This window comes from Dipteris shenzhenensis, chromosome 20 (assembly GCF_047967505.1).
Source record: "Dipteris shenzhenensis isolate YYH24624 ecotype China chromosome 20, Dip_SZ_1.0, whole genome shotgun sequence".
Taxonomy (NCBI): Eukaryota; Viridiplantae; Streptophyta; class Polypodiopsida; order Gleicheniales; family Dipteridaceae; genus Dipteris; species Dipteris shenzhenensis.
In genome coordinates, this window is record NC_141615.1 from 44,872,745 (window position 1) to 44,897,363 (window position 24,619).

General features: G+C 44.1%; 1 protein-coding gene across 8 annotated transcripts; it reads right to left on the reverse strand.

Moving 5' to 3' along the window:
- Positions 1-2,609: 2,609 nt before the first annotated feature.
- Positions 2,610-23,612, reverse strand: LOC147889723 (carbon catabolite repressor protein 4 homolog 1-like). 8 transcript variants are annotated; one of them, XR_015542849.1, is made up of 13 exons: positions 22,813-23,611; positions 21,794-22,553; positions 21,610-21,696; positions 6,131-6,214; positions 5,960-6,046; positions 5,788-5,883; positions 5,274-5,327; positions 5,085-5,176; positions 4,728-4,842; positions 4,492-4,639; positions 4,164-4,350; positions 3,479-3,890; positions 2,610-2,982 (listed from the first exon to the last, which is right to left on the reverse strand). XR_015542849.1 is itself a non-coding variant. In XM_087391205.1 (11 exons), the coding sequence occupies exons 1-11, from the start codon at positions 22,968-22,970 to the stop codon at positions 4,205-4,207; spliced, it is 1,827 nt and encodes a 608-aa protein (XP_087247331.1). In that variant the 5' UTR covers positions 22,971-23,611; the 3' UTR covers positions 2,610-4,204. The 8 variants fall into 8 exon arrangements, 1 of the variants encoding a protein (XP_087247331.1); XR_015542848.1 differs by having other exon boundaries at positions 2,610-2,914; positions 3,479-3,572; positions 3,801-4,350; XR_015542847.1 differs by having other exon boundaries at positions 3,479-3,572; positions 3,801-4,350.
- Positions 23,613-24,619: the final 1,007 nt, after the last annotated feature.

Sequence of the window (24,619 nt, forward strand, 5' to 3'; positions counted from 1 at the left end):
CATTATTACCGTATCATGGTTGGTGGTGTATACTACAACATCAATGATTCACATCATTATCGTCTCATGGTTGAAGGTCCAACAACAATATTCCTTTCATATCTGGTAAAGGCCATCAAGTTTTTAATGAAGACTATGAACAAGTTTTTAATGACTCTAACATGTACTACCTAGCTTTTGAGACACATGAGGCCAAATACAATGCAATGTCAATTGATATTTGTAATGAGACTTAATCTTATCTAAGGCACAATCATATTTTTATGATAACTATTAATGTATGATGTCCAACAAACTTCTCACATATATGCAATGTCCGAATGGTTGATTGAATCAGTTGCAAGTTCTATTTATAAGTTGCTCATTTGTTAAGTCTTTTTGTAGTCCTATTGTTACAAATGATGAAAGAAGCAAGTCAAGAGGCTTTGCAAAGCTGGTAGCATTCTCTTTAAGGATTTGCTCATTTGAATGGTTGAATGTACAAATAACATTGTTTGTAATCTCCTTTTCATGTTGATCTTGTTACATAGGATGTGACCAACATTAGAAATCAAATGACCATCAACATGGAATTTGAACTGCAAATGATATTCAAGTCTCCAAAATTGCCTTGGAATGTCAAAGTGGGTAGAAATGGTATGAGGATATACGTGAGAGAAGTATGTTACCCAAATTAGACCAGATGTTTTTAAAAGAGAGAGCAAAGGAGAATCTTCTCCTTGTGTAAGATACATGTAGTAAATCAAAGTATATGTCTCCTACATGCCCTTACACTTATAGCTGCGTGAGATACAAATCAACCACCAAACAAGCATGCACGTGAAGTGCATCTCTCTAAAATGGAAGCACGAAATCAAAACATTGCACTCAATCATTGTTGATGTTCAAGAGTTTACCATAAACTAGAAGCTATTTTATCTAAGGATTCTTATAAAGTGAACAAAAGATGTGGCTACTAGTTAGAGAACATGCACTTTGATTCATGTGTATCCAAAAGTAGCATGCATTCTAACAATGTTATCATCAATGCCAAGGAAGCTTATATGAATTTTCTTGGCAAGTTCAGCAATGAGTTAGCCTTGTCTAATGGCAATGTCTAACTCTTCTATGGGCCCAAAAGTGGCTTCAATTGGACATGCTCAATTTCAATCAATATTTTTTGTAGTTGCAAAAGGAAAAAGAGGAGCATGAAAAGAGGTTTGAGCCCTGCCTGCCATTCCAACAAGGTGGATAGGACAACGGGCCTTTGGAACTCTTTAGCATCAAAGTGGAGAAACATTGATAGCTTTGTTGCAATTGCATAAGGAAAAGAGGAGCATGACAAGATTAAGCACTACCTACTATTCTAGGAAGGTGAATAGAACAACAGGCCTTTGAAAAACATCAAAGTAGAAAATTGTAAGATTTTTTGCAAATGCAAAAGAAAGAAGAGGAGCATGACAAGACGTTTGAGCACTGCTTGGTGTTCTAGTAAGGTCAATAGAACAAGCCTTTGGAATACTTCAACATCAAAGTGGCAAAACATTGAATGACTTTTAGCAGTTGCAAAAGGAAAAAGAAGAGCATGACAAGGTTTAAGCACTATCTACTATTCCACGAAGGTGAACAGAACAACAAGCTTTTGGAACAATTCGGCAATTGTCTACTATTATAAAAGGTGAACAAGCCAAGTTTGAAGCACTTCAACATCAAAGTGGAGAAAGACTAAATATCTCACTATGTTTTGCACACCCTAGCGATTTATTTGGAAGTACTACCCGTTTTGGTAATAGCCACTCATGACAATGAAAGAATTTTTTGATATTCCATGTAATGTATTTTTTTGAATTAATACGTAAGAAGATATAATACTTGATCATCATAAAGAACTCAAACATGTGCAAAAGATCAAGTATCATATATATTTTACAATTTTGAAAGTGCCATGAAAGTGGACTACACATTAAGTATAGGTATGGAAGTGGATCATAATGTACTAATATCTCCAAATATTTAGGCTCCCTACTCTTTGCCACCGTTCCGCAAGCACTTTACTATGGACATTGTTTCTAGCATGGAGTCTCCCCAAGTGTATGGAGCCTACCTAGCCAATGCCAATCTATCAAATGAGTCTATCCATAATCAAACACCAAGGTCGGTAACTAGGAATGTATGAAGGTCTTCAAGTGTATGGTCTTCAAATTTAGGCACACTAGATATGTGTTTTTCTTGTTCATCTTGCATTTGTAAAGGTTGTCATCAATCAACATGGTATTTAATTTATTATATTGCAAATTCTACTATAATCTATCCCTCCATCTCATCTTGCATTTGTAAAGGTTGTCATCAATCAACATGGTATTTAATTATTGATGCACAAAGCGCTAGACGGATGGGCAAGGGTGCCAAGCCAAACAAGTTTATGCCAAATTCTACTATAATCTATCCCTCCATCTCATCTTGGACTAGGAAAAACAAAGACGAGAGAGAGAGAGAGAGAGAGAGAGAGAGAGAGAGATGTGGGAAAGGGGGAGCTTTTAAGCAAACAGTTGCCTTCTCGTGTGATCTACTCTGCTCAATACATCATTCAAAGCTAATCACCGTAAGTTTCCTTCTCGTGTGATCTACTCTGCTTAATACATCATTCAAAGCTAATCACCGTAAGAGGGCATTCTTTGCTTCTACCATAGGTAAAGCACACTCGTAAACTGAGATATTCAGCCAAAAAAATTGAAAATAATCCAAAAGAGACACCAATGACAGACTCTACATTTGTCTTCTTGCACAATGCAATCAATTCTCAATTGAAATTATGCATTTTAAACTAAAATGTACTCTCAATATAATGCTAGAAACTTGATATATGCCTCTATGCTTTCAAAGGCCGTCACTTTTACCATAGAAACTTGCTCCTTTCCAGTTTGATTGCGATGACCTGAAACCACCTACTGCACACTTCAGCCATCTTCTCAAATACACCCCAGCCTCTCCTCTTGATAATTCCTGAAATATAGACAGAAAAGAAATCTTTGTTCCACACCAACAAAAAAGAGGGGCGGAAACAATATTCTCACTCCCACCTACACCAATATGAAGCCGTAATAAGCCCTGCTCCATGGTGCAAGTGATGAAAGCATTATTTTCAATGTTGCAAGGCTGAGATCTTGGGCCTTGTCCAAGCCTCTATTACAATAGTTCAACATAATTGTTGGGTTTCAGATAAGTCTACTTGTAAACTGCATAAGCCCTTTCTTAGGGTAATTCAGATATTGCAGTCAGATTGCTATCCAAAAGCTGTTGTGCATGGAATCTGGTAAAAACCCTGCAAACTCCTCTTTCTAACCCAACTCCCAAGATAATGCAGCACAAACGTGAGGCATATACATTCTTGTGGAGTTGAATTTCGGGTATTTCGATTAATGGCACTCGAATCACTAGCATAAAGTAGTTTATCAATTTGAAAAAAAATAAACTCGTTCATGCATGTGAAGAGGCATACCTGTTGTTTTTTAACTCTAGATTTTAGAATTTCATCACAGATAGAGGCTGTGGGGTACAATGTATGTCTGTCAGAGCATTTAATATGACCGCATCTGCAAAGAAGTATTCTCTTTAGCACTAAATACTTAACAACCCTCATGAATCACCTCTAGTTTTCACTGCTAATTGGACACCGTTCCATTTTGTATACATGTAAAGTATGGAATGGAGAATGTGCGCAAAAATGCACTGTTCATGGCTGTGTCATAACTTAAGAAGACCTTTACCTGGGAAGAATAACACCCTGAAAAATGTATTCATCTATTCCATACCTTTCTCACCTTTGCAATGGTGATGCGGTTTACATGGGTGGAAGTGATCATGCCTCAACTTTATTGTAAAACAGTTGGCATGTGACTACAGACTTTCTTCTGCAGTGCCAGTGATAGGTAACTATCAAATTTACATTGCAGATATTGCCAGCTTTTCTATCAAACTTCAGTACACAATTGAAATGAAAAAGAACAAGATGATGACTCATGATACATGCTATCATCTCACGCAAGAGGGCATCGTGAGAGGACTCAGGAGCAGCAAACCATCACACAAGGGCATGCCATCAAGCAAGGAGTGTCACATGGACTGGTTCTGAGGCTCAGAAATATGCAAACAGCCCAGCACACTCTGCCTGGACGTGTACTTACTGATTCAGTCTGAAACATCCAACGACTGACCCAAAAAAGGACTACCGGCGCAGACGTGGCTTGCAACGAAATTCTGCAAGCAGCGCAATATGATCAGATGACCACTCAGGGGAAGGAAGGGCAGTATCTTTTCGCAAATTCTCCTCATCCAGAAGCTCCAACAGTGACTCCACTGCTAATGAATCAGCTGTGAAGGAAAATACATGTTCAGGCCTCCTGTACGTGTTCTCGTCCATAGTACTCAATGCACATATGAAACAGTAGACTGCCTAATAATTCATTATTAGAAAACTGCAGAACAGATATTAAAATTAAACAATGGTCTTACCAGTGAAGAAGATGTAATCTAGGGTGCCTAAGAAGTCGCGAGTGCAGTTTGTAAATAATGGCTCATTGCAGGTAGGATCCATGCGCCTTCGCTGCCGTTCTAAAGTAGACCCTCCTGTCAATCTTGCAGGAGCAGAATAGGCACTTACCTACTCCAATCAAAAGTGCACAGGTGTTAGAGGTATAAACACCAAATCAAGGAAAAATCTGTGCCCATTGTACAAATAAAAGGCTCACCAATGGTAGCTGGTGGCAAAGCTTATTTGGAGGGCGCAAGATACCAAGTGGGTCAGTTGATAGATCTGGATGCAATGGGTCTACTCTCCCTGATGCTAAAAGAGCATGCGGTGCACTGCACATAAGGAGAGATTAAGGTAGCAACACAGACTCGGTTTCTTAGCGTTTGTCTAGGTAAAACCCAATTCCACAAGGTGAAATTATTACACCCAGCATCTGACTACCTTTTACTCATATGGAAGTTCACAGCAATCTTCCAATGCCACGTTTACTTAGATGGGAGCACACAGCAGTCTTTCAAGGTTTACCATACAGAATCACCTGAAACACTTTCCCTGCCAGTAATAAGCTTATCACCTGCTAGGAACAGAATTGAAGTCCCCACACACAAGCATGGGTATATCTGCACTGGCCGCTATTTTCTCCAATCCCTTAAGAAGGGTATGAACCTGAAGCAGAACCACCAATCCAGAGGAAGGCAGGACAGAATGGCGTGAGCATCCCTTACCAATGTTAAAATCCAGAATCAAATGGTATCATACGAACCTGCCAGAGTTTAACATCCTTCAATTCTGGGTTTGCATGTATGTGTGTGTTCGCCTGAAACACCGACATTGTAAATCTAAAGTATGAAATCTTTGCAGACAAAAAGAAAAATTGAACAAAGACATTGTCAGTGGTGAGGACATAAGCCCTCCCCCAAAAAGCCAATCACATCCAACACACATCGAGGAAATCAGGACATGCAATTGAGTGATCAGCAATCAAATGGAAGCTCCCTGACAAGAATTTACTAAACCAATCTGTGTAAATTGCAATCGATAATCAACTGAAGGGACTATTCTTCAACAGATAACTTTAATGTACCATGAAATTTCATGTGCTCTTGTATTTAAAAAAAGTTCAATCACAATGCCTCATAAACCTTCCATGCCACTGCAACACCCATCTTCATCATAGCAGAAATCCACTTTGATGTTTTGATTGCATTATTGGAAACACTGCATTTGGAAGGACCAACACACCAATACAGCAATAACCACTGAGAAGGCGAGCCTACCACACAAAGTAGTTGCCGCTTGCCAGGGGCAGCAGGGCCTTCAGCACCATGGCTTGAGTCACGAGCTTCAAGAACCACAATAAGAGCCACATTATCCTGCAGCAGACAGTAGCAATCACCATACATTCTTGAAAATCCAACAATATAATTTTTCCTTCTCAATAAATGTTACCTTCAAGAGGCGACTCAAAGCCGCCTTCTTTTGGGCAGGAGGAATCACAGCTTCGGTCAAAGACTGTGCAGCTTTATTGAACTCGACCTAATGTAGAACAAATTAGATCAAACAGAGGTTGATGCCTTTGACATTAGTTGATCGAACTCTACACAGTTCAATTCAAAGTACCTCATATTTCTTCACTAATGAGAACCGATCTCGACGAAAGAAGGTTGCACAGCCATCTATAGCATATGCAGTGCCTGTATACACCTGCAGTCAGAATCACAACTCTGCTCAAAACTCCCATATTTTAGAAAGCAAACTGTTCACAATTGCAAATAAAGACAAGAAGCTCAAAAGAAGTCAACTACAGAGAAGTCCTCTGTCACGGGCATCAAGCAGCTTGAGGAAATATTTTGATGTGGGGACATGGAGGATGCACAAGGGGTTTTTGACCAATTTCCCTATACTAATGTGTCTTCCTGGTCTACCATGATCATGGGTTATAGCAAGCAGGATGAGGGTGTGCTGGCTTTGGATTTGTATGCTTGGAATCAATGGGAAGGCATCCATCTGGAAGCCCAAACATTCACTTGTGTATTGAAGGCTTGCAATAGCCTTGCAGCACTGGAATAGGGGAAGAGAGTTGATAGCAAGTTTGAAAATATTAGGTATCGGGTGAAAGGTAGAACCCTCAACTCCAAAGTTTCTAAGATTGGCTTCGAGTTTGTTTGTGGGAGCCACTTTGGTGGACATGTATGTGATATGTGGGAGCTTTGAGTGTCTTTAATGACTTGTACATGGAGGAAAGTCAGAAGCTGAGCAAGTTCCTCCATGGGCTACATTCCATCCAGTGGTACATCCATAGTTTTCAGCCACGAGATTATGAGTGTGCATACAAGCTTGTTCAAAGCTTTGAGCTCATGCACAACCCAAGCAGTTCAATAGTAAGAAGCCCCAGGATTCCACGTCAGGAGAGAGTGTGAAGAAATCTGGCAATGGGCAACAAAAGAAAAACTGGACGGAAAAGGACAGCAATGGCTATGGGGGGTACTTGGATGCAGCAACTCAAGCTACCTATGCTTGTTTTGCCATGTGCAGGGTCACATCAAGCAAGATTGCCCGCATTTCAGAAGCTTCAGGCAGATGGAGCCACACCAGGTGGTTCTTCTACAGCTTTGACAGCAGTTTCCCACTATGTTCCAGTTCTATGGCCAGATCAGCAGCCAAAAATTCCTCATTCTCGCAGATTTTAGGGAGTTCCAAGGACATCATTTCTACCAAAGACACTCAGCGAGCCAAGTTGACTCTCACCCCCTCAAATACCATAGCCCTGAATGGGGCATTCACAGGACAGCAGCTGGAGAGCAACATGGTGCTGCAGCAACCACTCTGAAAATAGGAGAGCGGGCAGATACCCGTACTTTCAGGGTAGCACCAACTCAGGCAGCGGACATCATCCGATGATGGCACCATCAGCACCAGGGTTTGGACCTCAAAATTCTATATCACGGGAGTTCATTTCTTGGCTCAAGAACACTTTGCCTCGCTTTTTGATTTTCGCAATCCAGATGGCATGGGAGATCCGACGGGGATGTGGGGCATACATAGTCTACGTTGTCAACTCAACCAGTACAAGCTCCAACCACAACCCTCGAACAAGACGCTTTGCTTCAGCAGTACCAAGACATTTTCCTCACATCGAGCCTTCCTCCATTTCTACCTCTAAGACGGCCACAAAATCATCGTATTGAGCTCATTCCTGGACCATCACTCCCCAGCAAGCACCCTTACTGTCTCAACAAGACAATGGAAGAGGAGCTTGAGCAACAACTAGAGTAGTTGTTACAGAGTGGCTTCATGCACCCTAGTAATTCACCGTACGCAACTCTGACAAGAGGGACAGCTCAGCTCGTATCTGTGTGGATTACCACGCACTGTACAAGCTGACCATCAAGAGCAAGTTCCCCATGCTGAGCAAGATTGATCTCAAGAGTGGGTACCACCAGATCCGGATGCACAATACGGATATACAGAAGATAGCCTTCTGCAAGAAAAAAGCCCAATATGAGTTTGTGGTAATGCCCTTCGGTCTCACAGGGGCACCCGCGTCCTTCAACCGTACCTTTGATCGGTAAGAGTGTCTTTGTGTTTTAAGACGCCTTTCTACACCAGAAGCAACAAGATCAAACTGGGCTCAGCGGATGATCCAGCCACACCGAGAGCTCAAGACTGCACCACAGACACCCATAAGAGCAATGGAACAGTGCAAACGCCAACAAAAGACCTCCAAGGGATGGGAACCGTGCGTGAGTTGCAAGGCAAACCATCTTATGTTGGAGTAGTTCAGAGCGGCAATCAAAGCTTATTTAAACCCCCCCCAATGCCCAGACACACGTCGTGGGAAGCCCTCAGCAGCAAGGCAAGGAAAATCTTGCAAGGCTTTCGCAAAACAAGCAGAGGCGAACAGCAGAGCCAAGGAGATCACAAAAATGATGCAAAAGATGGAGAAAGTTTGTCAGGTAAGCTGCCCTGTGTTTAAGTCCATGCTGAATGAATCGATGAAGTGAAGCAAGTTTAGAAGTTGAAAGGACAATCAGTTGTACATCAATGTCGAGAAAAGCAATTTCTTCATGGGGTACATTCTTCTTGAGGTCCATTACTAAGGGTACATCATCAAACCAACAAGTGTTCGCCTGGACCCATCCAAGGTGAAAGACATAGTGGAGTGGGAGGTGCCTACCACAGCTCAAGGCATTGCCAAGCATATAGGAAGGATATCAAGGACTTAACAAAAATTACAGTTCCCATCACCGACCTTTAACAAGGAGTAAAAGCCAAGAACCAAGCTATTACCTTTACTCCAGCAGCTCTACCAGCCTTCCCCAAGCTGAAAGAGGTAGTTACTGTTGGAAAGGTCACCTCCCCATCTGTAAGCCCCCATATGAGGAGAGCATGGGGGAGGGAGACCTAGGGCAAGACATGCCCAGAGGGAAAAGCTTGGAGAGGGGGCTGCCACATGGGCAACACCTCACAGCAAGGAAAAGACAGATAGAAGGGCTGCCACATGGGCAGCAAACAGGCTGCCATGTGGGCAGCATATTCATGGACTTACTCGACAAAGAAGGCACCTTCTAGAGGGCAGAAGGACTGCCGGTATACCACGTGGCCAGCGGGGATTGGCTGCAGCAAGAACTGCGTAGAGATGCAGACCTGGGACAGGTGGTGCTGACATCAGCAATTGTACGGAGCAGGGTACAAGGCTGTACGGGGCTGGATAGGGCCTGGCAGGAAGCAGATCTAGGGCAGAATCAAGGGAGGTTGAAGAGGCAGGTAAAAGGCTGAAAGGGGCAGGCCCCTTGCCCTTTTAAAGGGCCTGGTTGGGCTGGTTGGAGCCAGCCAACCAGGTCAGCTGCTACAGACCAGAAAGTCGGCCTGTTTGGTCGGCTGATTTGCAGGGCCCTTTGGGCCTATAAAAGGGGGCACTTGGGCCCCCATTCAAACATCTTCTGGAGCAGCAGTTCAGGGAGCAGAAGGGGCAGCAGACCAGCAGCCTACATCCAGGAGGAAATAGAGGCTGGAGAGTTGCAAACCTAGCTCAGCAAGGTGCTGCCCACCTAGGCTGATTCACAGGCAGTAAGGTGGAGAAGAACACTCTAGACAGAGAGTCTACATATGCTCGAGGTGGAGCACACGGGCTCAGAGATCTAGAAGTGCTTGACATCTAGTAGGAGAACATTTTGGTATTGTATCCTGACCTACTTTGTGGGCGGACAGAAATATAAAGAGTGCTTCTATATTTGTCTCTGGGCATTGTCTATTTACTGGCTTGCACATCTATGCACATTAAGTTAAGAAGTTTGTGATTCCACACCCCACACCACACTGTGTGAGCTCCTGGGCAATACTATCAGTCTTCCGCTGTGCGTACCCTCTGTTGTGTCATTTCTAACAGTTACCAGCTCCGTGCCTAGCATCGGCACAATGGGATCAACCCTTTGATGTACGGACCGATGCCAGCAATTATGCCATTGGAGCAGTTCTGGAGCAGAACGGTTACGCAATCGTGTTTAAGGGACGCAAGTTGATTCCAACAGAGACCAAATACTTAGTTATGACAGGCAGTTATGTGCGTCATCCATGCCCTCAAAACATGGAAACGTTTTTTATATGGTCAAGATTTCACCGTTCGCACAGATCATCAAGATTTGAGGTGGCTTCAGACCATGCCCGCTGCTCAATGGTCAGATGACCAGACCAGATGGAGCCATGCTTTTCAGCAGTTTAGCGGCATGATCGAGTAACAGCCAGGATCAAAGAATGTTGTGGCAAATGCTCTTAGTAGACGAGGAATGGTCACCTCTATCTTCATAGTGCAAGAGTCCTCTATGGCAAAGATGCACAACCAATATACATAACAGGTGGTTCTTCTTCAAAGGACACCATTGTGTGCTGCCTCCATACCGTGCTACCACCCTCTATAATATGCATGATTCCCCATCCGGCGGATACAGAGGGGTTGCAAGCACTCTTGCGAAGATCAACCGCAAATTTTCTTGGCTACATTTACGGAGTGATGTTCACCAGCATGTATCTCATTGCCAGGCTTGCCAACAAGTGAAGGCATCCCACGAGAAGATACCACAATTACTCCATCCCCTTGAGATTCTGAGTCAACCTTTTGAGCGATTAGCATGGACTTGGTTACGGACCTTCCACCAACCATCGATACCAAGAACACCATGTGCCTGACCATCGTGGACAGGTTTAGCAAATTTGTCATGCTTATTCCATGCACGGGTACCATCGAGGCACAAGACACAACTCGTATTTTTATCAAATGGTGGTATCCCATGTGTGGCATGCCTCGTGTCATTGTATCCAACAAGGATTCCAAATTCAACAGTCACTTTTGGAGAGCCCTGCTCGACAACTTTGGTACCCAAACTCAATTTCTCCAACAGCTTTCATCCACAATCAAATGGTGAGTCAAAAGTCTACAACCAGCTATCGTTCGACATTCTAAAGTGCTATGTTGCAGATGCTCAGTCCCGCTAAGAGTAGTACTTACCACTAGTCCCGCTAAGAGTAGTACTTACCACTAGTTCAAGGAGTCCTGAACGACACACATTCTTCCAGTGTGGGCCGAACTCCCTATGAAGCAGCTTTCAGCAAGAAATTCAAGTCCCTTCTCACCAAAACATCCGAGAAGATATACGAGGCCGATTGCATCACAAAGACCTATGAGCAGATCATAGAGTCAATGAAGGACCGGACGAGTTACAAGGAAGGGCAGTGGGTCTATCTCCGGATCATGAAGTAACGCCTTAAGCAGATTGGGAAGAAGTGCCCGGAGCTCTCTCTCATCGAAGCTTTGGCCCCTTTCCAATAGTCAAGGTAGTGAATGATATGGCCATGAACTTGCAGTTGCCTTCCACATGGACCATGCATCCCATCTTTCATGGCTCAAGCCGAATGTGGGCCTGACACGGACAACAATATCAGATGTGGAGGAGCCTGAAATTGTTGATAAGGCCGAGGTCGTTGAATCTGAGTAAATCTTCGGTTCAAAAGGTGAACAGGCAATCGACAACGCTTATATGCACTCAAGTTCAAGCACAGGGGCTCACACGAGGCACCATGGGTGGAAGAGTCTTGCAGCATACAAGGAGGCCTTTTCCATACCCTAGTTCGAGTTTCAGCAGAAGGGGATGCCACGGGCATTTGCATCCCATGGACATGCTAGGCTGCCACGCAGGCAGCCAGCGCAGCAGCCATGTCAACTGCTGCGCAGACAGCCACACAGGGCTGCCACACAAGCGCACAGCACACAGGCGACACGTCAACAGACAGGAGATGCCATCAGCAGACACCAATGATGTCAGAGCGGCAGGAGTCGTCAGCTATTTGGGCAGCCTTTGGCACTCATTCATCATCTTCCTCAGTGAGCTCTAGCCCTCAGCCAGTAGCAGCACTTGAGTCCAGGATCAAGGCAGCAGAAGACTGCAGTAGACCAGCAGCCCCTTCAGCCCTTCCGTTAGTCTACAGTAGTTTCTAGTTCACTCTTTTGTAGTGAGGATCTCCCTCCATACAGTGTTTGTATATCTACAGTTGTATTCAGCCCTCTGGGCCAGACATTGTTCATAATTCATTTCCCTCTCCATAGGCACGCTATATGCTCTCCCTCGGATTCTCACACTCACTCCGCAGTCCCACTTGTGTTGTGAGTGCATCATTCTTTCAGTTCAGATAGTCGTGAGCAGGAGAGAGACAGAGTTAGGCTATCTCCCGGTTACATCCTCCTATAAGCACTAGACGAGGCTTCAGCTCCAAAAGAACATAATAGACCTAGAAGATCTAGATGAGAATAAAATCGGCCAAAATTAGAGATTATTGAAGTCAATCATAGCAATGCAAAACCGTTCATAGACTTACAATGGTGTTCCTGTCATATTCTGGCTCATAAAATAAATCATTGAGGAAGAATATTGCATTTTCCAATGTGAAACAAGGGTATAGATTGCACATCTATTGGTCTATCTGATCCCCATTAAAGGGACCATAATTGAAACCATTGGAGGATTAGAAATTAGAATAAATGGTTCATTGCCCAACCCCCGTATAAAGAGAACCAGTGGGTAGGACACCCGCAAAAGGCAAGGGATTGAGAGGGCTGCCATTTGGATACATTCCAAAATGGCACAAGGGCATAGATTCAAAAAACGGATGGAAATAGACAGAAAACCAGTTGGGAGGAACTTTCGGGTGGATTTTGTTGTCTTGAAATGCTATGATGTGGAATTAAGGTGATCGGGAAGCTGTACGCAGGAGTTTGGACCAGGCAGCTCTCAATTCCCTTATAAATTCCCTTTGTTCGAGTTCAGAAATTCCTTTAAGATTTCAAAGTGCAAGTTTTGGTTATTTACAGTAATTGGTGAAACCGGCATTAAGACAAATAACCAGCCAATACTCTCATATCAACCATTCAACACATCTTTCGGTATTTCTTTCATAGTTGGAACCCCCTAAAACCAAGTTATACAATGGATACAATTCCTCTTGCATCAAGGGCATTTCACAGCCATTTAGGCATCAATAACCCATGCATATTCCTTGCTGTGCTCTGCTCTCACCAAGCATACAATAGGCATCCATTTCTGTCCCAAATTGCTTGCACTCAGCTTGAAATTGTTCCTATCAACCCATACAATTCCCACAGCTGCCTCACGTGCCCACTTGACCACTAATATGCTCTGAGCAGAGATAGAAAGCATGCATACGCAGCCCGCATCAACGAAAGCTTGAACAAAGGAAAGAACTATCTACTATGTGTTCCCTTGCATGACATAGGCTCCAATATGTCCAGCTAGATCTTCCAAGAACAGTTTGCAAGAAGGTCGAGGCACCCTATGTGCCCAGCCCGCTTCTCAAAGTCATAGCTGAGATGCAAACACCCAGGCCCTCATGACCAGCCACGTGACCAACAACTGGCGTCATCAAGTGGCGCTATCAGACCAAACAACCTTGTCCAATCACCTCGCACATCCTCTCATAAAACAGATCACAGGCCATAGGCAAAGCTTTGCGCTTCCACGCTCAAATCGTGGCTTCCATCCAGGCCCTTGTAATCAGCCCATGCTCCCAAAAGCAAATCACAACCAGCTCGAGAGTAAACTCTTGGCTTCCCCGCCCGAATCACCCCCAGCCCGCCCATCGAGTCGTGACCTCCATCCAACCTTTGGTGGTCAGCCCGTGCTCCAAAACGCCCAACCGCGACCAGCTCGTCAGCCTTCCAACACAAATTATCACTAGCCTCCAAGGCTTTGTGGTCGCCCAGTGCTCCAAAGAACCAATCTCGACCAATGCAAAGAACCAATCCCGACCAACCTATCCACCCTCTACAGATGGAATCGCGAACACCGTCACACCATCCGAGTTCCCATTCCATGCCCACGCAACGTGATTTCGCTGATTCCAAAAGCCCCTGCCTCTTCCATTCGCATGCACGTGGCAATCCAAGTTTTAATTTTCCCTTGCCCCCTCTTTGGACCACTCCAAAATCCAAACAATTAATACCATGGGGCCCTTGGCACTAAAATCTCCAAGGCCATAACAACTAATGCCAAGGGGGACCTTTGGCACTTACATTTTTGCAAGACCTTGCCCACCAAAATCCCCACTAGGATTCCAAAGTCTTGCCCATAAGCGGGCTAAGGGTATTCACTAGTAAATTTTGCAACTCTCAATCACAAGTTCACGTCCTCGTGACAGCAGGCAATTCCCTACTGTAAGGAAAGAGAATTTGTCAAACTACAACTTCATAAATTCGAGTATATACCTAGATGAATCCAGGACCATTCCCAAACTCATCCTCTAAAAACACAACATAGTGCAGTTTCAATCTCACGATAGTCACTCATAAGATTGAAAACCATGAACTCCATCACGCATAGCAGGGACTAGCTACTATGACATCCCCACTGACGTATCCTTTTATACAAAGTCTTTGTACTCAGTTTCTGTCAGCACTCCGAGATATGCCTATATAGCAAGAAGTGTTGGATTTGGCTTATGCAAGTTATGATTTCAGCTTTGGATAGTATGTTTGTTTGTTTTTTTACGAAACAAGATTTGAGACTATGGAAAAAGGGAAAGCAATTGCAATGGAAATTGACGTAGAATCAAGGGTCCGACCAGCACATACATTGTCAGGTAGGATTGCATTGTTAGAAGATGCCTTACAACACATATTGACTCAGCAGTTACAAGCTAACAGAGAGTCTATCTGCAAGACCATCAAGAGAGGAGGACCTTGCTTGTGGCATCCACTTGACCTTTCCCACACGCCTTGTGCGGCGATGTGGCTCATGAAACTTGATATTTTAGAATGGATAGTTCGTCCCATCCAACTTTCTTGCCTCACCAAATCAACGAATCCGAATCATGAGGACATTTTCGGTCCTTTCTGTGAAGCCGAATTACAAAGACATATTCGACCTTCTCAGCAAAGCCGAGGTATGAAGAGGAATTTATTCTTCCTAACAAAGCCGAATTAAGCAAGTGTCCCAATTTTGTATACTTCAACAATACTTGTGCATACTGAATATCACTAGCACGTGAAATTGTGGGACTTTTGATTTGCAACTCCCGTAATTTGCGTGTGACTGCCTTGAGTCTCTTGACCATGAGGGTTCGGCCATGGAGTGGGACTTGGGGAATTAAAATTCCCTAGTGGGCCCCCTTGGAAATAGTGAATGTGCGCCCAATTACTAGACAATTAATTCCTAGGGCCAAAGTATGCAACAGGGTGCCAAAAGAGTGGTGCAATTAAAAATTGCTAATTTTAGCACAGGACTCCAAAAAGAGCACAGAGCCCTAGTTTTGGGGGCAGAAGGCCAAAAGGAGCCAAATCATCAGTTGGGAGCTGCCAAAGCCTACCAAGTGCTGCTAGAGCCAAATCGTCATCTGCAAGGAGCTTCCAAAGCCTGCCAAGGAAAATTGCCATCAGCCAAGGCCAGTTCCAGTGCATCCAGGGCCTGCCAAAGGAAATCGCACCTGATCCAAGAGCCTGTTGCAGATTGCGATTTCAGCCAGGGTGTCTTTTCTAGATTGCGATTTCATCTCCAAGTCTTCCGGGCTGTGCCACTGACTACGTCCTCTTCCAGGGCTATTCCAGGTGTTTCCAAGCTATCCAGCCTGCTATAGAAGATTGCAATTTGCTTCCGGGCTGTCCAGGCTCTGCAGGGAAACTTGCAATTTGATTTCTGGAGCATTCTGGGTGTTGCTACTGATTTTTAGTGACTTTCTGGGCGTGGGTCTTCTCTTCTAAGCTGCTTTTGGGGCTGTGCCAGAGCAAAATCAGCTTTTCTCTGCAGGATCTAGGGTTTTCCAACCCCGATGACATATCTTCTATGGATACTAGGTAGAAGGAGGCTTGTTTTTGCCTGCTTTTGCCATTCCCTGATTGGTTGCTCACTAGTTATTGCGTTTGGGTTTCTTTCCTCGCGAAGAAAGGTTGATTTATACTGTTGGGCAGTGGCTAGAGAGACTACATTTTGAGGCAACCTGTTTTGGGAGTGCTTTGTCGGTTGATTGCACCAAAGTTTGTCTATTGAAGGCTTTATCTTACAATTGTTCAACCGTGTCTGGCTGGTTGGGCACTGGGTTGTGCAATTGCAGGTGTGGCACAGATAGTGGATGCTTTTGGAGTCTCTATTGCATGCTTTGGTTGGCTGAGGACAAAGGGTTGTCTAGTGTTTGGAGTTGAGTAAGGAATTTTACAAGGTGGGCTTGACGGGGAGTCTACGGGCGTTGGTTTGCCTGTGGCGCAGCTTCCCAAAGACCTTTGTAATCAGCCGCTTGGCTTCAAATGAATGTTAAATAAATACCGCAAGGGACGCCAACGCTTGGGGCCAATCGGTGTCCTTGTTTTTGAGTAGGAGCGCTCAAGCTCCCCTGTGATTTGATCTGTGGTGCATAATTATTTGTCAATTTACTGTGTATGCTGTAATTAAGTGGATCCTACCACCCTTTACGTTGTTGAGGCTGGTTTCACTAAAAAGTGAGATTTGTTTTATTCACATTGCATGATTACTAGCTACAGCATGGAACTCCATCTTTTATTTTAACACATGAGACGTGCAAATCCTTTATAGTTTTTGGTTAGATAGTAAGGTGAGCTTGCGAAATCAAGGCATATCCAGATTACAACCGAGTGGTAAAGTTGCATGTAAATAGTCTTCTTTTGTGAAATAAGTATTGGCCTTAAATACTTGTATGGGCATTGAGCAACTTTTACACTTTTTCTTTTTACAAACACTATCAAGCATATGTAAATCTAAGTTATGGCCATCACGGATGACGTGCTTAAATTGGCTTGCATAGTGGCTAACATGTGCTGAGAAGCATCGCGTCTCGGTCTAGTTTGTGTTGCCTCTCTGCGTGGGCAAGCTCGGCGCATCACAGTGCCTCCTCATTTTTGCGTTCCTCACTCATCAACAAGAGCAGTTTTTAAAAATATGTGGTTCCTCTTTCTTCCAAAGGCTTTTCTGCCTCTTTTTATTCTGTCTTCTTCTTTCTTCCAACTGTTCTGCAATAACTTCGGGTTGTAGGAGGACCCGATTCTGCTTCGGAAGATTCTCCATCTCTTGAGCACTAGGCGTAAGCGTTTCTTTCTGGTTGTCTTTCTCCTCTATGTAGTCGTCAAATCTGACATCTTTCTCCGAGCCTCCCATGGCACTTGATTGTGTGTCCTTTCCGAATCTCAACACAACCATACACTCGCGGTAGTCAAGCTAGATACAAACCAAAGCTCTAATACCAATGCAACATGCAACGGTTATCTAATCGTGTAATCACAGCAATACCTTCTTTAAACCTTTAGCAAGGAATTAGCGTTATGCACTATAGAGAGAGAGAGGAATTGAGGGTAGAGAGAGAATGGAGTCGACAACCAATTGGGTCCCCGTACCCACTGAGGGCCCCTCCCCCATCTTTCTCCGAACATTCCAAGGCACTTGATTGTGTGTCCTTTCCGAATCTCAACACAACCATGCACTCGCAGTAGTCAAGCTAGATACAAACCGAAGCTCTGATACCAATGCAACATGCAACAGTTATCTGATCATGTAATCACAGCAATACCTTCTTTAAACCTTTAGCGCTAAAGGAATTAGCATTATGCACTATAGAGAGAGAAAGGAATTGAGGGTAGAGAGAGAATAAAGTCGACAACCAATTGGGTCCCCATACCCACTGAGGACCCCTCCCCCAATTAGGGGAGAATTTACTTTAATACTTGGAGAACTGAAAGATACAAATAACACTCTTCAAGAGAGCACAGAAGCACACTTCTAAAGCACACGTATTGCAAACCCAATGATTTGAGAGGGAAGTCCAACCAATACCGAGACCTTGATGCTGTCCACACTAATGATGTAGGGCACTTTTGTAAGGCAAGGAAGAGGCTTGTGCTGTCCAGAGGTATGCAAGGTTACTGCATGAGCGAGCGAGTGAAAGCTAGGAGTAATAGATCTAAAAGAGAGCTGAGATATGACTGAGATATAGAGCTGGGAAGTGAGCTGTGTAAAACTGCAAAAGAGAACTTCAAAGAGCTGCTGAAACAGTACCCAAACCTTACTCTGTTTGCTGGTCCGAATCCCCAACTGTTGTGCTACGTATACACCTTCCAGAAAGGCTGAACTGAGGGCCAAAAGCTGAGGCTGATCAGGGCCAGATCTGGAAGTTTTCAAGAGCTGCACACAAGGGGCTGGAAGGGAGCTCTTGGAGTGGTGAAGGCTGGGGGAGCAGAGTGAGAAATGATTGTAGGACCCCCTATTTATAGGGGGCTGTGGGCTGAGCCAACCAGCCAAACTGGCCAACTTTCTAGTCAGCTGATTTGGGCTAGTTGGTTGAGCCCTTGGCCCCATAAAAGGCAGCCTAGGAAGGGGTGCAGGGCAGCCTATAAAGGCAGCCCTTACCCAGCCCATTCTCCCTCATTGTCTCAGCCTTGAGGGGGCCCAGAAGGGCTCCTATCCTAGGCTGAGACCTAGACCTACCTAGAATCCTAAGATGGAAACACTATCCTACTGTTCTCCAATGGGTAGCAGTGAACAAGGACTGATCTTCTGACTTGACCTAAGGCTGAGAGACTGACCTACGTAGCTTGTGCCTAACTGTCCCTGGACAAGGTCTCACAAAGGGGTCACAGCATACGACAAAATCTCATATTAGGGAACTATAATGCACTTGTCAATGTAGTTAGTGTGTCACCTTGCACCCAAGTGTGTGTGTGTGTGTGTGTGAGAGAGAGAGAGAAGGGGAGAAAGAGCGGGAAGAAAAGAGGAGGAGGGGGCGGCGGGTTTGTTGAAGTTGATGATAACATATTTGTTGGAGAAGGGTGATAGAGCAATCAAAGAGAAGAGACAAGAAGGATGACATCAACACAGATTTGCTCTAGATGTGGACACAAATGTAAAATCATCACCATACCCAGTCAAACCAGGTCACCACATGAAAATTATTTAATTTTGTGATTCTTGATCTCACAGGCTGCCACCCCCAATACAGCCATCGCCACAGGCTGCACACCCCACAAGGGCCACACAGCTTTGTCTGTATTTCACACTTCCCTGTTCTCAACCACTGCCTCAAGTGCCACGCGTTGCCATGGCGGACAAAGAGCTGAACGGCTTTGATGGCATCTGAAAGAGTTCACAAGGCTCCAATAATCGTTCCAGGACATAAGCTATTACACACAGCTGCGTGCAGGGTCCCCAGCGCTTTCACAGACACAGGCTGCCACATCCCACAAGGGCCACAAAGCTTTGTCTCCTGACACTTGCCTGTTTCTCAACCTCTGCCACGTGTTGCCATCACGGACAAACAGCCAAAAGGCTCTAATACCATTTGAAAGACATAAGCCCCTATGTACAGGTGTGTGCAGGGTCCTCATCTGTGCTTCCTTGCCACTGTAAGGAGCCCTTGTCACCCTCAAAATGTTTAGCAGACATAAAAGGATGCCAGGTTGATTGTGCTATACTTTTGTATATGGAAACACTTCAGCACCTGATTCCACATGTCCGCTTGTATGAGGGCCATGCCCCTCTTGATTCACTTTTTTTTTAAACTTGTCTGAGCCTCTATTTACGCGCATGAGATGCTCATCAAATGCAGTATTAGCTGAGTAAAGGGAGTTACTAGATGAATAGCCTCACCATATCATATTTCTTGGAGACTCGAGTTGCATATTCCACACATTGATTTTCTATTTTCCCTTTTGTTTGCTGGCAAAGCAACACGGTTCTTGAAAGGTGGGCTCTCAGTCAGCTAAACCAGCCCAAGTCTGGTCGATAAGAAAGACCAATAAAATTTTAATTGACCTGAACTGGGCCCCCTGTGGCCTTCCGATGGTCCCAAAAAAGGCCCTTAATTGCCCTTGTGTAAAGCCAAAAGGCCTTGAATAGTCCTTTGCCGCACAAGGTTCTAAACCGAAACTTGCTTCTTTCAAGGATGGGACCCTATTCTTACAAAGTTCAAACATGTGCACCTTTTTGCCTCCTTGAGCTGGCTCTTACAAAATTTAAACACAGGAATTTACTAGCTACACATACCTTATGCAGATAACAAGGCACAGATCAACACAATGTCAATCTTTCAAGGCCTATAAATTGAATTTCAATCAACATGCTGCCCACAAACAGACAATTTTATTAGGAGACATCAATTTCCCATCCATAGATTTCCAACAAAAAAATTTGCATCCCTGTTTCTCGACATAGTGCATTTCCGAAGGGCTCCAAAAAGTTGCATGAATTGTAGGCTCTATAGTTCATCCATAGGTATTTTGAAACAAAGCCCATTTGTCACACGCTAAGGACCATTCTTTAAAGCCATCTTTGGGCAACAACTCGGTCCCACTGACTTTTTTTTTTACATGCTATATTTGGGTGAGAACAAGATGCCGTCCCTAGGGAATGAGCCCTAGAAATATTACTTATTCAATAAACCGCACATAAACACAATACAAAACAACACATACCCTAGCTGGGATTTGAAAAACTTAATGTGACAATCCACCAGCGCCAATTTTCGCCTGTCAACAGAAATATTAACTTCTGTTGACGACTGTCCCTTACTTCGATCCTCTCACAATCCCTCTGTAAGAGTCTACAAAACATGTTGCTATTCTGTACATTACATAGATCTACCATCAATTAACTGTCAATGGCTTGTTCCAACTTTTCTGCCACAAATCACAAACAAATACTCCAATTGTTTCCACAGATGCATCGTGGATTTAACCCAACATGTTTTTATTTGCAATGTCACTGCTTGCAGTCAACATTGGACCTTTGTCCCTTGCCCTAATACCATTGATACATGCTCTTTGATATCAAGCAGCACATCACCACCCAGCCAGTCCGTTGCAGTCACTCCTTCCATATTGGGATTCTAATGGCACCCTCCAGTAATGCATTTGTGTCACCTACGTTTGTGCTTCACACACAATGGAACTGCCTGATCAATAGAGATGCAAGACATAATTCTTCAAATCTATGATTCAAGCACCAGACCTGTCGCAGTATTAACAGTAACAAGCATAGATATTAAGATTAAGAACACATTTACATGAATACGATCCTACTCAAGACACATCATCGATAAAGAATCAGCTATCTGATGTGCAGGGCAAATATCCACTCCTCGCTTCTCTAGGTTGAAATTGTTTGTCCAAAGATGATTTTATAATCTTATATTTATGCACGAGTTCAAAAATGAACTCAGCTTATGAAAATACTACTGTCGCCTGGTTCAGTAGATTAAATGATCCCGAGGACACAAAAGATGGACAAATAAATGCAAAAATGACCTTAACCATTGCAACACTTCTTTGAACAACACATTCTGTTGCAAGCAAATATCTCACATGCACTAAGATATCACACCTGGCAAAGAGAGAAGTCCATGCAAACAATAGATCTGCAACATAATACATTCTCTGCACCAGTAAACATGTTCTACGCCCAAAAAATTAAAGCACATGTGCTTTATAGACAACGAACAATTGGCAATATTTCATTGCAAACCCTTGCCATAGCAAGCTTGTCATAAACCCACCAGTACATTAACAACACTTAGACAGCTATAGTAGCTTTAAGTGTTACCTCAGTAGTCTTCTTCTTGTAAACAGCCATGTACCCATGTTTCTCTAGCTCAGGTGCAAAAAATTCATCAAAGTGGTCGCTTTGCACCTGCAAAACAAAAATGCACCAACCTAGTCAAGAGGCCGTCCCACCATAAAAACATTAGCAATTCATAGCTCATGAGTACACCAATATTCAACCACACCTCCTGAAGGCATAAGATGTCTGCCCTGTATGCAACAATCTCCCGGAGTAAATTCTGTCGCCTGTAAACCCAAGATAGAGCCCATGGAGGACAGTAGCTGTACATATCATTGGTAGCGAAAAGATCTGCAAGCACATTATAGGAGAGCACTGTGAAGGTTCCTGCAGCGGCTGCACGGTTCTCCAAATCTAAACCTGATAGTCCATCTATGGAATTGATGGGTATCATGCGCCTAGGAGTAGGTGAAGGAGCTGGAATAACTTGCGCAGTCAAAAGAGTGCTTGCAGGTGCTACTGCCTGTCCCGTGCTCGTGTCAACCGCAGTGCATTCAAACTTCAGCACATGACCCACATCATCTGCTGTAGGAGTGTACGTCCTGCTGCGTCCTACCTCATACCATGTTTCCCCGCCTCCACTTCTATCTGAAACAAGAACAGGGCTCAAAAAAGCAGAACCATTGCTCAGGCCCGGATTTGCTGCCAATTGTCCAGCAAGACCTCCTGGTGTAACAATCGACGATCCCCTAGCAAAACCCCCAAACAGCTCCTCGTCCTCGGCACCATTTTCATGCACAGCAGTGGCAGCACGAGAATGAAATGACCTGTGCTGCCTCCATGCATCTGCAAAACACTTGGGAGAGCAGTGGTAACTCTTGCTGACTGGGATCTTTGCCTTGATGCAGCCTAGGCACTGAAGCGCTGCTGGTTCTGATGGATGTACACTGCAAACTGCGACTTTTTTGTCATTTTGAATGCGGAACCTGACAGTGTTCAAGATGTTTAAATACAAACACGTCCTTTACAGAGATACCAAGAAAACCCTAATCAGAAGTTACTCAGGTAAGAACTGGAAGCACAGAAAGCACCGATCTCTTAAAGGGATCGATTTATATAGTTGTCGTTCGGAAGGCTAAATTTTCGGCTGTCCGAGGCCGCTAAAGTCTCAATAACGATTACTACTAATTACCACATACAAAAGCTCAGAATCCACAGCGATCCAAGTAAGCACTTGAGACTTACCATCTGTATTTCAAGTAAAACCCATCGACGGGCGCCGCTTCAGGAATGTCATCCGGGGAGATAGAGCCGTCAGGGCGACGCAGCAGAACATAAGGTGTAAGCTCGCAGCCCGCAATTGGAATCTCCGAGGGCAAGTGCACACGGAGCACGCTCAGCATGCTTCCCTCTCCGTCGGCTCTATATGCCGTCGAGTTGCTGTTAGTAGCGTAATGCAGGAAGTTTTGCTTCCCGGAGCAGAGCAGGGGGAAGCACCTGAACCACGAGGCAGATCCGCCATGAGAGGTCTGCAAGATCCGCCAGCGCTCAGGTGCTTCCCCCTTTTCAAACTCCGTCCCCGGTTTCAATGAATAAGCGGTGGCAGCGGCCGGTGGTTCGCCAGGGCAGCTGCGCGCGCTGTCCTAGAGTTCCATGTTCAGCCAAAACGTGACAGGCAAGCACCAAACGTTCATCATCTCCATACTGCGGGAGGCATTTGGCTACAGCAGCAGAACAAACTGCCGCATAGTTGCTGGTCACAGCTGGAGCGCAGAAGGCCAATTACGTTACTATTTCTGAGTGTCTCTGCAACGCCATGGATTCCGGCATGTGAGCTCCAAGCAGGCGAGGCTATGTTGAGAGCGAGGGAGCGATGAGGGAAGTGAAATCCATAGCTATGGAGAAATGGAAGCTTTACAAGAAGGAAGGAAACCCTTGTTGAGGATGAAGAAGACGACTTCTGAAGTTGAAGATTCTGCACATGAAAAGAAGAGCCTTCCTTATCAACATATTTATACCCACCACTCTAAAGTTTAAACTATATCAGGCAACAAACAAGGGTGCTCAACAAAACCCCTCTGCTCACAGCTTGACACCTTGTGTGTGTGTGTGTCCGTAGACTACTATAGGGGGCAAGTGGTGAAGGATGTACAAAATGAAGGACTTGTCTCGCACCCGGCCACTTTGTAGCGTAGCCACACGCAACCGCCTTCTCTACTCTGGCCACTGTGCACAACTACCTCGCCACATGGAAGGCGTGCGCTCGTTCGCCTCTCCTCGCTTTTGCAAAGCAATAGGCAATTTCTTCAATTTTTTTTAACGAACAATACACGTCTAGAGAGAGAGCATCAAGCTCTAGAAAGAGAACAACATCTTATACATAGTATATGTATTTTTTTAACATCAAATATATACCTTTTTTTTACATCAATTATATATGGTATATAGAGAGAACAACATCATTATATATAGTATATAAAGAGAACAACATCAACTATATATAGTATATGTTTTTTTTTAACATCAATTATATATAGAGTATATAGACTTTTAACATCTCTAAAGCGTCAAGGTCTAAAGAGAGCACATCAATTATAAATGGTATATAGATTTTTTAAATTTACTTATTTACTTTTTTGTAAATGCCAAGCCTATATTACAAGAATTGGTCATAAGGTACAAAATTTTGCCAACTAGAGGTGTCAATAGTTCGTTGGCAACATTGCATAGCAATGTTGTTTTCTTGGTTTTTTTACTATGTATGCTTTTGGCTATAAAAGTGAAAGACTCCTTTAGGAGTCAGTGCCTTACTAGTGTGAGGAACACCATTCTAAAGAATTTTCTTTGTGTATATATATTTTTGGGGCATGCATTGAGTGCGTCTGTATCCACTAGCAATTTGATGGCAACCCACACTATCGCACCCAACTCTCCATGTAGATGTGTTGAGGCAAGGATAAAGAGCAACAAAGACAATCATTGTCACAGTCTATAGGAGGGCATGCACGCAACATAGAGCTCAAAAGGAATAAATCCTCAGGTTTTCTAGGCC

Excerpts from the sequence above, each read along its gene's own strand:
- LOC147889723 (XM_087391205.1), bottom strand. The coding sequence starts at position 22,970 with ATGCTGAGCGTGCTCCGTGTGCACTTGCCCTCGGAGATTCCAATTGCG. Across the intron at positions 6,215-21,609 it reads ACAAGAAGAAGACTACTGAG|GTGTATACAGGCACTGCATA; the intron begins GTAACACTTAAA and ends TTCTGACTGCAG. Across the intron at positions 4,843-5,084 it reads TTCAATTCTGTTCCTAGCAG|TGCACCGCATGCTCTTTTAG; the intron begins GTGATAAGCTTA and ends CCTTATGTGCAG.